Here is a 13534-nt window from a genome sequence, read left to right as displayed (position 1 = left end):
GAAATGTACATAACCTGTGCAGGGATACAAACACATGCAAACCTATAAACTGAAGAAATCTGTAAATAGAGCTGAATACAAAAGTATGCAAACAAGAAGTGATGTCATCACTGCAACAACCATAAATGTATGAAAAATCACAGCCAAGTGTCAAAGTCAAAGACAGAGATCATGAGCAAGCTCGGATTAAACAACAGCCAACAGAAAGCCTCATAAAGGAGCCAGCAGAACCTTTAAATGAAGGATGTGATAAGAGAAAGAAGAAAACCCGTTCAGGCCATTTCCACTCTTAGTAACTTAGCAACCTGGTAGATAAAATCCAGAGGGGGGGGGGGGGTAAAAAACGGTTTCAAATGGGGTAACAGTGTGTGGGTCATGTTGGTAAAGGAGGTAGATTGTTTTTGTGTGTGTCTGGGGTTAAGAGTTAGCAGTTAGCAGTTAGCCGACGTGACTTTTAACGTTACTCGGTGGATTTTTAAAGGGTAGCATCGGTTAGCATGTAGGCTAGCTCCCTGCAGCAGCTGCTATCAGAAAAGCTTCAGTGGGGCAGCCCAGATTCACCACGTCCTCTTACCTGATATCTTGATGGCCACCTCTTCTTCTTCTTCTTCTTCTTCTTTGTCTTCTTCTTCTTCTTCTTCTCTCCTTCAACGTGTAGCCAGTTTTATTTTCCACTCCAACAACCTAGCCTAGCTGATGAGACGCTGTGCCCTGTTGGAATAGCATTTTTCTCCCTCTGGTATCAAGGCATGTCATTGCTCAGCACGGCGGCTTCACAAGCTGCTCAGGGCACCAGATCCCGCCCACTCGGATCCAATTGGCTTGCGGAGAATTTCTCTCTCTTCTGATTGGATGTCAGCGGTGTCAGTCAATCACACTGCAGCTGCTGATGTTTCGAGTTCCTCCGAGCATCCATCATGTTTTTTCGCCTTGAGAGGATGAAAAGTCAAACTTATCACTGCTTTATTAAAAAAAACGCTTCATGAAGGGAGACATAGACATTTTTATCTTATCTTATAATAATTTTATATATGTTATAATCTAGTTATTCGGCTCAAATGCAGCTGTTTCAAAGAAAGTTGGATTTAAGACCCTTTAACCCTGACGTGTGACCCTGTGTACTTTTATGAATGAATGGATATTGAATGTGAATATTTTTGTGCCTGGTCATTTACATGATGCATCCCACATGGAATTATTCAGACACATTAGCTGCAAATCAATCAAATAATGCTCCAGGATGTCATTAAGCCAACATCACATCAGCACCATGAACATGAACCACCTCCCCAAAATAATAACACTGCAAGAGGTAAGATACAACCAATACCAACACAGTCCCCCCAACACAAGGTGCAATATACAAGTACAAAACAAATCAGTTCTAACATAATAAACAGAGTCTGAGAAATGCAAGTTGTCTTTCTCCTCCTGAAGAGATATTCAGTGTTCAACTTTATCTAACCCAATAGGAAAATGTGCTGAGGTCAAAGGGTAAAACATGCTTCGAATCAGTTGACATTTAAAGTAACAGGTGACTTCTGTCCCTTGGTAAAAAACCCTAATTGTTGACTGTATTGTGCATTATTTAGTCTGTGCTTGATTAACCGTGTGCCTTAAAAGCTCAACAGGTCAAACAGCTGAAAGCAGTGTTTATAAGCCCTTTAAGAAGAAAAAAAACCCAGTCATCTTTACTGTGTAGCAGCTCACATATACCAAAAAGTCTCACACACACATAAAGTAACTCATAATCAAATTCCACTCAGGTCCCTCCTGGGAAATGATGGTACTTCTAATAAACATGTCTGCGGTGAACAGAGTGGCAGAGTAATTTGGAAGCGTTGCACCGTGCGCTGCAGGATGCAGTCTGTTTCCTGCTCAAACAGATGGGCCTCCTCTGCGTGTATTCTGCTTTCTGCACCCAAAAGCCCTCCTGAAAAACAGCTCTGCAATGCAACACATAATAAAGCCAAATGATCACAGTTTATTCAGTTGTTGGAAAAATAAATGTTAGTTAGTTTGACAGACTTTCACAGTGACAGAACATTTCACACCCTTATGTTTTTATGTTGGTGGTAGTTTTATTTCGGGGCTTTTTATGCCTTTTTCATATAGAGACAGGACAGTGGGAAGAGTCAGATATCGGAGAGAGAGTGTGGGGAATGACATGCGGGAGAAGAGCCACTTTGAGGACTTGAAGCCTGTGCACATGGCGTTCATGGTGTACATTGCTATAGCGTGCACTAACCACTGCAGGCTACCATCACCCCTGGTGGTTCAGCTTTTGGTTGTAAATGAATGGAGCTTTTGGTTTTCTCACCATTTTATTGAGTTAATTGTCACCACACAGAATGATTTAATTTCAGAGCTGCTGCTACTTTAAATGTGTTCATGTCCACAAGACTGATGATTTCAAGTGTCAGTAACAATCTGAGTGTCATACATTTTTGTCAATTGTCTGTGTGCAATAGTGCAATTGTACTTTAAACGTGGTATCTGTTCACAGTATTGAAAGAGCTTGGATGAACTGTGGTGTGTTTTTTGATTAAACAACAACAACAACAACAATAATAATATTACAATGACTGTCCTCAGCTGAAAATGGTTTACCACATAATGTCAATGAGAGTTGTGCTGCCTCTCTGTGAGTAATTAAGTGGATTGTTAATGCCACCTGCTGGACAGTTAGTGAAACATGTTTTTTTCTGTTTTGAATCCAACATGCAACACATTTTGCTCTGCATCATCATCATCGCTTTGTTTTCAACTCATCGCAGTTTTACGCCCCCTCGAGGGAATCAGAGTCTGACTTTATTGTTTCGACACGGGGAAGGGAAGCGAAGCAGCGTTGGTTGAGCCACTACAGAAAAAAAAAAGCTGATGGTCTGCTGTTGTTGTTAAAGAGGAACCTTAATTCAATACAGAGCACCTGCCTCTGGGCATTAGTCTGATGTGTCTGAGAGCAAACAGAGAGCAGCGTCCAGGGATGTAACCACTATAGTTTTAAATACAAAGCTACAACATGTTAGAGGAAGTAAGAACACACTGAGAATTTTTAGATTCCGCTTTAAAAATGTAGAATAAACAAAAAAAAGAAGAACAATCCAAGTTTGGTCGTATGACTTCCTCCAAGCATCCTGCTCTTATTCTCGTTTCTTTAAAAGCATTCATGAAAGATATTACACATTCCCTGTGAGCAACAGATTAAGGCTAAAAAAAGCATTAAAGGAACGTGGGTGGTATTCATTTTTATTCTTCCATTCCTTGAATTTAGTACGAACCATTTCTGGGCTGACATTTACACATTTGTAACAAGTGTGGCAGTGTCACAGCAGACATTGTTGAAGTTACTGCTAGAAAAAGTTGCTGCAAAATAAATCACAAAATAAAAGTTGAACTGTATCTTGTTTTTATGCTGACATTTTGGTCTCGATGCATTTTTAACATTAAAGCAGTACTCACAGGTAGAAACGCTTACCGTATTACATTTTGTATTTTACACACAAATATTAAGACATTAGTTACACACACACACACAAACACACACACACTGGCACCTTTCCCACAACACAACAATACAAAAATCATCAGATGAAGATCCAGACATTCCTTGAAATTGCACAACCAAGCAATATTGTAAACAAACAGGCCCGACACTTCCCAAAACTCATTTGATGGGCGAGTCCAGGATCTCTTGATAATCCTGCCGGATGGCTCTGCTCACCCTGTACAGCTTGACTCCTGTGAGAGTGAACACGCTGATCATGATGACCAGGCCTCCGATGACATCATAGATAGACGGGATCATCCTCAGGACGATAAGCTGGAGGAACATGGCGACCACGATTTCCAGGTGCTGCACGCTGCTGACTAAGGCGGGATGAAACTTGTTCAGGGCGTAGTAGACTCCGAGGAACGCCACGGTGGAGCAGATACAGATCCCAATCAGGTAGCCCCAGGTTTCCCCGTCCAGAGGGATGATGGGCTCCTGCATGACAAACATGGTGGACGCCCCCCAGACCGTGCCCGTCCAGCCGAAGGTAAAGAGCGCCGTCCACATGCTGACGCGCTCCTTGATGGCTCTGTAGACGATCATGGAGAGGGCGGCTGTCAAACCCGCTGTCACTGTCATCGTGTAGCCGAACGCCTCTTTCCAAAACCCCAATCTGGACTTCTCCTCGTCGGCCACGTTGGGCACCATCACCAGGCACAGGCCGAACACGCTCCCCACCACCGTGACCACGTCCGTGTAGCCCAGCCTCTCGTCCAGCAGCAGGAAGGCCAGAACGGCGCTGAACACCGTGGTGGAGGCACGCCACATGAGGGTGCCGTTACTCGGTGGGACTATGGCGAAAGAGGTGTAGGCGCAGGTGATGGAGATGACGTTGCACACGCCGTAGAGGAAGAGCCGCAGCCGGTAGCCCTTGGGGCCAAAGGGCGCCTCCTGGTAGTAGAACACCACCAGGATGGACAGCACTTGGATCACAGAGCGGATGAAGAGCAGCTCCAGGGAGGGCACTTTGGAGCGGTCGGCGGCGAGACGAGTAATCAACGCCACACAACCGTGAGCCACTGCCGCCCCGAACAACGCCATCCAGGTCACCCTCGAGGCCAGCACGTTGGCCTCGCCGAAGCTGGCCAGCTGACCCCCGACCCCCTTGTCTCTCGGCACGCTTGGCTGCCTGGGCTGGGTCTCCATGGTGCCAAAAAAAGTCCTGCCCCCTTTGCTGCTCTCCGTCGCCAGCCTTTTCCCCGTGTTGGCTTCCGCAAAGGCGCCAAAGTCCTCGAAGGAGGGCGCGTCATCGTAGCCTTCGTCCCCGGGCTGGGGGAAGTGGGTGGCATATTTCACTGTCACCGTGTCTGGGTGGATCTTGACCCGCTTTTTTGATCCGTACTGCAGCGAGGACGAAGAACCATCCATGTTTCTTTACGCCTCAGAATCTGAAAATGAAATAAAAATGATTGCAGTGCCAAATTACACAAAGAAATATTGTTACCCTGTGGTGTGATGAGTGCACAACAGAGCCTTTCCGAGTGACTAATTTGCATAATTCAACCCTTTATTTTCATCTCTGAATAGATATGTGTGCATGGTGTAGGTCTGGTTGTTAGGAAAATGTTTGGGTTCACATGAAAAACTATGCTGAGGTTTCTGTACTGCTCTGAGGAGAAAATGATATTTTGTGTTCACACTATATTATAAAATGCATATTGTTTTACAAATGCTCATCTTCTCTCTCCAGATGCAATTTTAAAACATTTAAATCCATCCCTGGGCCATCTGTGACCACTTCTACTCCCTGCACTAGTTGTTCTGTTACACTAGTTATTTGTATTTAATTTACTTTTTGTTTATTTATAAGAAATATTAGAGTTATAACCATTTTATTCATGTTTGTTTATAAGTATTTTTTATTTTAAAATAAAGAAATTATGTAAAATATAAAGATGGAAGCAAGTTTTCTTAAGTGGATGAATATTGTCTTTGGTGGTCAAACTGGCTGCAATTTAAGTGGCGACGGCTGAAATCTTGCCTAGGGCACCAAAATGATTTGGGCCGGCTCTGCACCCCACCCCTAACACCCACTCACTCAGGCGCTGACACACACTTGGATGCACACAGTCAAAGCATACTCTTATCACCTCTATCTCACTTACCTTTCTACCCTGCCTGTAGCCTCACAGAACACTTGTATTGTGTTACTTCTAAATATATCCCATCCATGCAAGCTCGTATGAGCCGAGCAGCCAACACTGTGAGGCTGATGCAGTCTGATGGGGATGAAATTACATAACAGGAAACCACACAGGGGACAATGCATGAATGTGGGACACTTGTGAGAAGGATGGAGTTGCACATCATACATTGACAAAACATGGAATATGAGAGTGCATGAAAGGGTTAAAGGGTGTTTCACAGATATTTAATGTTATGAGATTTTCTGACTTTTTTTTTTAAAGCAATTGGATTTGATTGAAGGGTTAGACTAACACACGTTGTGATGAGATAAGCAAATTATTTATTTAGAGATAAAACTGTTAATGCCAAGAGGAATGTTCATCTTAAAGATTTTGATCACTACCAAACACTCAGGTCAATTTCCTGAAACGCAGCATGGATCAAAACCACAAGGGGGCATATAGAGACTCTAATTAGCCCTCCTGCCTCTTCCTTTTCCAAATGCATATTCAAACAACTTGATTTGAATAATAAACGATGTAGTATGGTAATAAAATGAGGGACACCCCTTTAAGAAAGGGACATATTAGATCTTTTTGTCTGAAAACAAAAGACAAAAGAAATACAGTGACCACCTTAAGACATTCTTTAACGGAGGCTTTATATTTCACTGACAAAAACACGCACAACATTTTTGATTTTCAGGAATTCGAGATGGAAAAATCTTGATTTCTAGTTGAGTTTTTCATTTAAATGGCGAAATGGAAGTCTGTAAGTTGTAAAAATCAAGTTTACTGAAGGTTAAAAGTGGTGGTGTTGATGGTCTTTCCACGTCTACATTCTGCATAATATTTATCAATGAATAGCCTACTGACGTGTTTGCATGAAATTGACCGATTGCAGCAAAAGAGAGAGAGAGAGAGAGAGAGAGAGAGAGAAAAATCAGCCTACCGTTTCTTTTTTGGGAATAGTTCCTGTTGATGCTTTTTCTTATCATAAATAAATATCTCGTTTCATTTCTTCACCCAAACATTCGCTCATCTGCCATTTCCCCATCTTCCCCCGTCGCCCTCTCGCAGCTCATTTGCTCTCCACGCTGTCGATGGACGCTGATTCTTCGACTTCTGCTGCTGCTGGCGAGCCTGGAGAAGCTGCTGTTGCTGAGGGTGATGATGATGATGATGAAGAAGAAGAAGCGAGAAAGTGGGGGGAAGGAAGAGAGAAAAGCCGGAGAGAGAAGCAACTGTCGCTGTCACAGCCAGTGGTTTCTCCTCCTCCTCCTCCTCCTCCTCCTCCTCCTCCTCCCTCTCCTGCTCCTGGAGACTGATTTCCACTCACAGCCGCTCATATTCGTCATCTCTCAGGAGGGAAAAAAACGATGTGCGTCGGTCACTCATCATCAGCATCACCACCTTCATCATGTTCATTTCAATAAAACTTTAAGAGGGAACATTCTCATCTTAATGAATGAGGCTGTGAGAACAAATAATTGTCTGCAAATTCATGCATCATGAGTCCCACTATATATGACATAATCTGGGTAATAATGGTGGACGTGTTTACTGCTACAGTGCTGATTTACATTTGCATATCTGCAAATAGATGCTGACAAAAAAATTACATATTAAACATTTTCTTAAATTGTTAAACAAACTGGACAAAAAAGTAACTCACACATGACAGCAAGGACTCATGAGCAAATCACAGACCACACGGGATTTAAAGACAATCCAAACAAAACAACAACAAAACATATTTTGCAAGAATGCATGGTATCGCTCATGTGATACGATGCAACTCAACACCAGAATCAGAATCAGAATCAGAATCAGAATCAGAATTAGAATCTGGGTTTATTGCCAAGTACATTTACACATAAAGGAATCTGACTTGGTGTATTGGTGCTAAACAATTAACAAGGAAATAAAACAGAGCTAACAACAACTTAAAAAATACAGAATAAGAAGATATTACAAAATATAAAATACAATTAAAAAATGTAAGAAATAAAAATAAAAAACACAAAATATAAAAAAGGGATGAGACTATGTTTGTGTTGTTTTGGTACGATGCTACACGATGCTACACGATGCTACACGATGCGGTACAACACGATATGATACCATGCAATACTTTTTATTGTCCCCTTAGGGAAAATTGTCTTGGACTCAAAGTGCTGCCAAACCTTCAGCTGCTTCCTCTTAAATCAATCAATAAAAAAACCGATAGAAAAAACACCTCCACATGTAAACAGGAAGGAACACACCACCACCACAACACAAACACATTGAACAAGATCTGCAGAAACTCAACATGATTCATGCTGTGTTTCTGCAGATCTTGTGCATGCTGCATGAGCGGGCACATGAGATGACAAAGGTAAGTTCAGATGTTTAACCTGGATGACTTTAAAGATTTATCTTCCTTACATGCACCCTTTGAGGAGTTACACACACTAAAAAAATGTTTTCTCATAGTCCACTGCACAGCTCCTACATCACACCTTTTGTACATTTTTTATCTTTATATTTTATATTTAACATTTTTAAATTGTATTTTATATTTTGTAATATCTTCTTATTCTGTATTATTTAAGTTGTTGCTAGTTCTGTTTTATTTCCTTGTTAATTGTTTAGCACCAATGCAGCAAGTCAGATTCCTTTATGTGTAAATGTACTTGGCAATAAACCCAGATTCTGATTCTGATTCTGATTCTGATTCTGGTTCTGATTCTGATTCTGATTCTGGTTCTGATGAGGGAGTTTAGAGCATAGACAGGTCTATACAGTACAACACAGTGAGAGCATGAAGGATTCACAGAGGTAAACAAGACGCTCTCTTTTATTTGTTATTTCAGTTTAAAGTGATTCCTATAATCCTCTCTGGGATCTCCTCATTAGCTCCAAGCCCCCTCTAAGACCCTCATGAGACCTACGGTTCTTTCTATACGTGCACCAATCATTGGACTTCTACACTCGTTTCTAACAGCCTGCACACAATAAATATTCAGTCTGTCTTCTGGACGATCGATTCATTCTGCAGCTGATACAATGATCCATTTTGTAAGGATAAGGAAGTTCCATTGGGATAAAACACAGACACAGATTCGCCCCTCCAACACAGGGGGGGGAAGTTGAAGGCATTTAAAATGAGATTGATGTCGGTGTGAACTCGGCTGGAATAATATAGATCATCCTGCCACCAGCTAACACTGCCTCTGTGTCACCACTGAGCTTTAATTGATACGGAGGTGATTTGTGATGCCGAGGTAATTAACCCAGCGTCAGCGTTTACGTTCAGCTATTTACCGCCAATAAAAAACCAGACCGCAGGGAATGTGGACTCTGTAAAGGGACATAATTGACCTATTAAAAGCTCCATTATTGTCGTGATATTTGGAATTATTGGCATGCAACAATCTGAACATGTCATATTTATGGGTTATTCTGGATGCGCAAAATGTCGATGAATGCACAAACAGGACTTCAGGACATGTTTTAATGGAGAGATGGGGGGTGGGGATGCTGCTGCAGGGGGCTCTCCAGGGCTCTCCAGTGACCTGGCACCGCTCAAACAACCAGACCAACTTCCACACACTTCCACACTTTGGTCCATTCTGGGACTTGAACCGGCGAACCCTGCGATCCCTACAGACTGAGCTCCTGCCACCCCTAAAATATAATTCATCTCAATAAATAGCCTATATTAATTTAGAATATCTTTAGTCTTTGTGAATTTCTTTGGTCCGTTCTGAAGTCTAATTATTTTAAACTAGTAAGAGAACAACACAGTTTTCTATATTAAACAACAGGAGTGTGTATGAAGCTGCAGCTGCTTTCTCATTCAGTGTCAGTAACACATGAAGAAGTTAAGGGATTAATAAAAAAAACACACCTTAAAGGCTTTATATGAGATTTTTTAATCCAGCAGATGTCGCCCTTGAGCACCAGCATGAAACCAAAACAACTCGCGCTGCATTGTTGTGTTAGCATGCTAATGCTAGTGATCTTTATTATGCTGGTATCTTCACACTGCATGTAAATTTACCTGAAATGAGCGTGATCTAGAAACACAGTTAATCAGTGAGTACAGTATGTTATTCTTCTTTTCTCTAGTCCCTCAATTAAACAACTTTTATACACGAGGGGAGGAGTCAGCCGGCCGTCCTGGCGATGTAAACAAAGTGAAGATAGGACTCTGAAAACTGTGAAAACATCACAGACAGTGGGACTCGGGTGTTACACCCATTGTAGACAGTCATGACTCACAGAGTTATTTTCAGAGGAGATACTTGATTTCTATATTATAGTGTGAAAAATCACATAGAAAGACTTTAAGATTGCAGACCACATAACAGCTCATAAAACCACACTGACACTGAAGCACTGGCTGCATGTCCGCTCAGTTTATCATCCAGGGTACATAATCCGACCATAAGAAATTCATGGGTTTCGTTTTAATGATTTACTCGATGGACGAATCCAGACAGATGAGGAAGAGTTTAAGGAAGAGAAATAGCTGGAGGTGTTTCATTATCTCATGAAAAAGAGAAGAATGAATCAGCTCTATTAACTTTCTCCAGGGAGGGAGCAACACATTAAGCTTCTTTAATCTCGACTCCACTGATTTTATGTCAGGCGCCGTCAGCAGAGAGAGATACTTTCTTCACATTAATATTGATTTGTTTGTTTATCAGATTATATAGAAGGCTCCTTCCCTTCACGATCTCTCAATAAACTTAAAAAGATGTTTGAGGGAAAGTGAGTTAAATAGAGACGTGAGCGCTTAATGAAGACTATTTAACAGCAATAACAAGTGAAGTTTATTATTTAGTCCAGAAATAAAACGATTTTCTCTTAAACTCTTTACATCTCAACAAATCTGGAGACAATAAAAGTTGCAGCGTTCATGAGGCGACGCCTGCGAGCTGCTTCAGGCTGCACTGATTTCACACTGGAGATGCGTCATCCTCCACCATCACCTGACAACACCTCCTTCCAATTAGCGCTCTGTTTAATAATTTGAACAAACATGAGTCGTCTGACTGAAATGCAGCTCTCTGATAGGTTGCTGTTTTGTCTGCAAACACTCTATTAACAGCACATGTGGTAAATCAGAGGACAGATCTCAAGTCGTGTGCAAAAATGTGTACTTTTTCTGTGAGGACTCACACTCCAACTTGTGTGCTGATTCATTCAGTGTGATGATTATTATAAAGGAAATGTTGCTCTCCACAAGGTCCTCCAATTCATTTTTCTTACAAAGCCTTTCATTTCATCCTTTGACTTTTGCTAAGGTTGACATTTCAAGTATTTTCATTTCCACAACTTCATGCAGTTTTTTTTGCCTTTTTAATCAATCAATCATTATTTGTATGGAGCCAATTTATAACAAGTGTTATCTGGAGACGCAGGTTGAAGCCAGCACTTCAACAGAGCATGTTTCCTTCATGTCTGATCATAAAGTAAGGTCACTTTATCATTTCAGTCAGTAGATATCTTACAGATTGGTCCTTTAACAGTAATTTGACCTTGACCTCAGGTACTGTAAGCGGGAGTTTCTTAGATTTTCACTTTGTCAGAGGTCCAAACCAAACTTTTCCAACCTGCAAAAACCTGCTCAGGGAAAAGCTCATCCTCACTGGCAAAGCATCTACCCTCGTTTTTTTTTTTTTTTTTTATGTCTATTTGCAGAACCCAAAACCAAACAGTGCCCCATTTTTCATGAATCATAAATATGCCAACTCAGCAGTTTGTTCTGGGTCGAGACTTTTTGATTATGCATGAGCCGAAGAAGACTCCACTTCTGAAAAAGGGAGCTTCCCTCCTTGTTTTGATATTCTCTTTCAGGCTGAACTAAAATATAAAATATCACAAAAAGTGATGATCATCCTTTATCAACAGTATGATATCAACACATTAGTTTTGAACAAGTGTACAACAGAGCATGCAGTATCATCATGTCTCTTTACTGATGGCTTTTATAGACTTAAAGTCTTTATATGTGATTTTTCACACTTAAATGTAGAAATCAAGTATCTCCTCTGAAAATAACTCTGTGAGTCATGACTGTCTACAATGGGTGTAACACCCGAGTCCCACTGTCTGTGATGTTTTCAGAGTTTTCAGAGTCCTATCTTCACTTTGTTTACATCGCCAGGACGGCCGGCTGACTCCTCCTCTCGTGTATAAAAGTTGTTTAATTGAGGGACTAGAGAAAAGAAGAATAACATACTGTACTCACTGCTTAACTGTGTTTCTAGATCACGCTCATTTCAGGTAAATTTACATGCAGTGTGAAGATACCAGCATAATAAAGATCACTAGCATTAGCATGCTAACACAACAATGCAATGCGAGTTGTTTTGGTTTCATGCTGGTGCTCAAGGGTGACACCTGCTGGATCAAAAAATCACATATAAAGCCTTTAAAGCACTGATTTAACAGAGTAAAGACTTCCTCTACACCCATATCAGCAGCTGTAGGCAAAACAATAACCTAAAAGCGAGTCGTAGTGGCTTTAGTAAGGCAAAACAATTAGCTTAAAACCAATGCTAGCTGCTATGCTATGGCAAAACGATGAGCAAAGAGCTAATGTTAGAATGCTACTGTTACACGCTCATAATGCTAACCTGCTAATCATTACCAGTGTTTACCACTGTCACCGTCTAAGCTATGATCATTTAACATGAAATTGAAATAATTCCATAACTGTTAAAGGTCCAATCTGTAATATTCAGCGTCTTCTCTGAACTCCTGATAAAACTTTTACTGACTCCAGCAGATGATGAGTTTTACTTCCTGTGATGATCTGAGGCTCTCAGAGCTGCACAGACGGACCATAATTGGATCCTGGAGCTCCAGCAGCTGATAACTTTCCTGTCCCTCTTGGTTTATCTTCTTAAAGTAAGATGGCTGTGAGGTTTGTGTAAAGCTTATCATCTCTTTCTTAGAGAGTTTTTAAATCACTGCAACAATTTGGAGAAATGTTGTGCGGTCTGTCATTGAGGCCAAATGTCTCCGAGCTGGTTTGCGGCTGTACCTCGAGGCTTTGATGAGTGTGAGCAGCAGATGGCTCTTTACAATCTGTCCCATTTTATTTCTGTTTCTCTGTGTTAGTAATCGGTCTGAGGAGAGTTCTGTCTTAAAGCTGTGTGTTGTATTTAAGGTTTAACGTTATGCATGTGGCCCAAATGACAAACTATCCTACAAACAAGTTTAGCATAACAACCTGTCTCTTGGTTCCAGCCTTTGTGTCATCTAGGCTAAATTATTGTAATGTCCTTCTGTCGGGTCTGCCAAAGAAAAGTCTGTGAAGTCTGCAGATGGTTCAGAATGCTGCAGCTCGTGTTCTGAGCGGAGCCTGCAGATATGAACACATCACCCCGGTGTTGGCCTCTCTTCATTGGCTCATTGTTCATGTCAGAGCAGATTTTAAAATATTAAATGGCAGCGCACCATCATATCTTACCGACCTGGGGAACCCCTATGTGCCTGCCCGAGCCCTGCGTTCTCAGGGGACGGGGTCTTCTGAGTGTCCCAAAGGTCAGAAAGAAGACAGTTGGTGAGCGGACACTTTGGAACAGTTTACCTCTGGACATCAGGCCGGCTTGTTCTGTTGAGGTTTTTAAAGCAAAGTTAAAGATCATCTGTTTACTGTTAGTATGAGTCATGATTTCTCTGTATGTTTTTCCTGTATTTTAACTGTATTGCTTTGTACAGCACTTTGATTTAAAGCACTTTATAAATAAATGTATTATTATTATTATTATTATTATTATTGTTATTATTAAGGAGAACATTAGAGACAAGTTAGCCAAAAGTACACAACCACATATGTCAGGGGTTTTCACAA

At 41.3% G+C, this 13534-nt stretch overlaps 2 protein-coding genes across 2 annotated transcripts in view; both read right to left on the bottom strand.

The window, feature by feature from the left end:
* nck1b (NCK adaptor protein 1b) overlaps positions 1-765 on the bottom strand; it is a 35931-nt gene extending 35166 nt beyond the window's left edge. Inside the window, 1 exon segment of the mRNA XM_020656642.3 lies at positions 575-765. The gene's annotated coding sequence lies outside the window, so the exon portion shown is untranslated.
* A 2468-nt stretch (positions 766-3233) lies between these two features.
* On the bottom strand, positions 3234-6969 carry slc35g2b (solute carrier family 35 member G2b). Its single transcript, XM_020656641.3, has 2 exons — positions 6632-6969; positions 3234-4941 (listed from the first exon to the last, which is right to left on the bottom strand). Exon 2 carries the CDS (start codon positions 4919-4921, stop codon positions 3668-3670), a length of 1254 nt encoding a protein of 417 aa, XP_020512297.1. The 5' UTR covers positions 4922-4941; positions 6632-6969; the 3' UTR covers positions 3234-3667.
* Between the last annotated feature and the right edge of the window lie 6565 nt (positions 6970-13534).

Source organism: Labrus bergylta, chromosome 20 (genome assembly GCF_963930695.1).
Source record: "Labrus bergylta chromosome 20, fLabBer1.1, whole genome shotgun sequence".
In the NCBI taxonomy this organism is placed as follows: domain Eukaryota; kingdom Metazoa; phylum Chordata; class Actinopteri; order Labriformes; family Labridae; genus Labrus; species Labrus bergylta.
The sequence above is the reverse complement of the archived record's forward strand: the minus strand, read 5'-3'. Positions and strand labels throughout refer to the sequence as shown.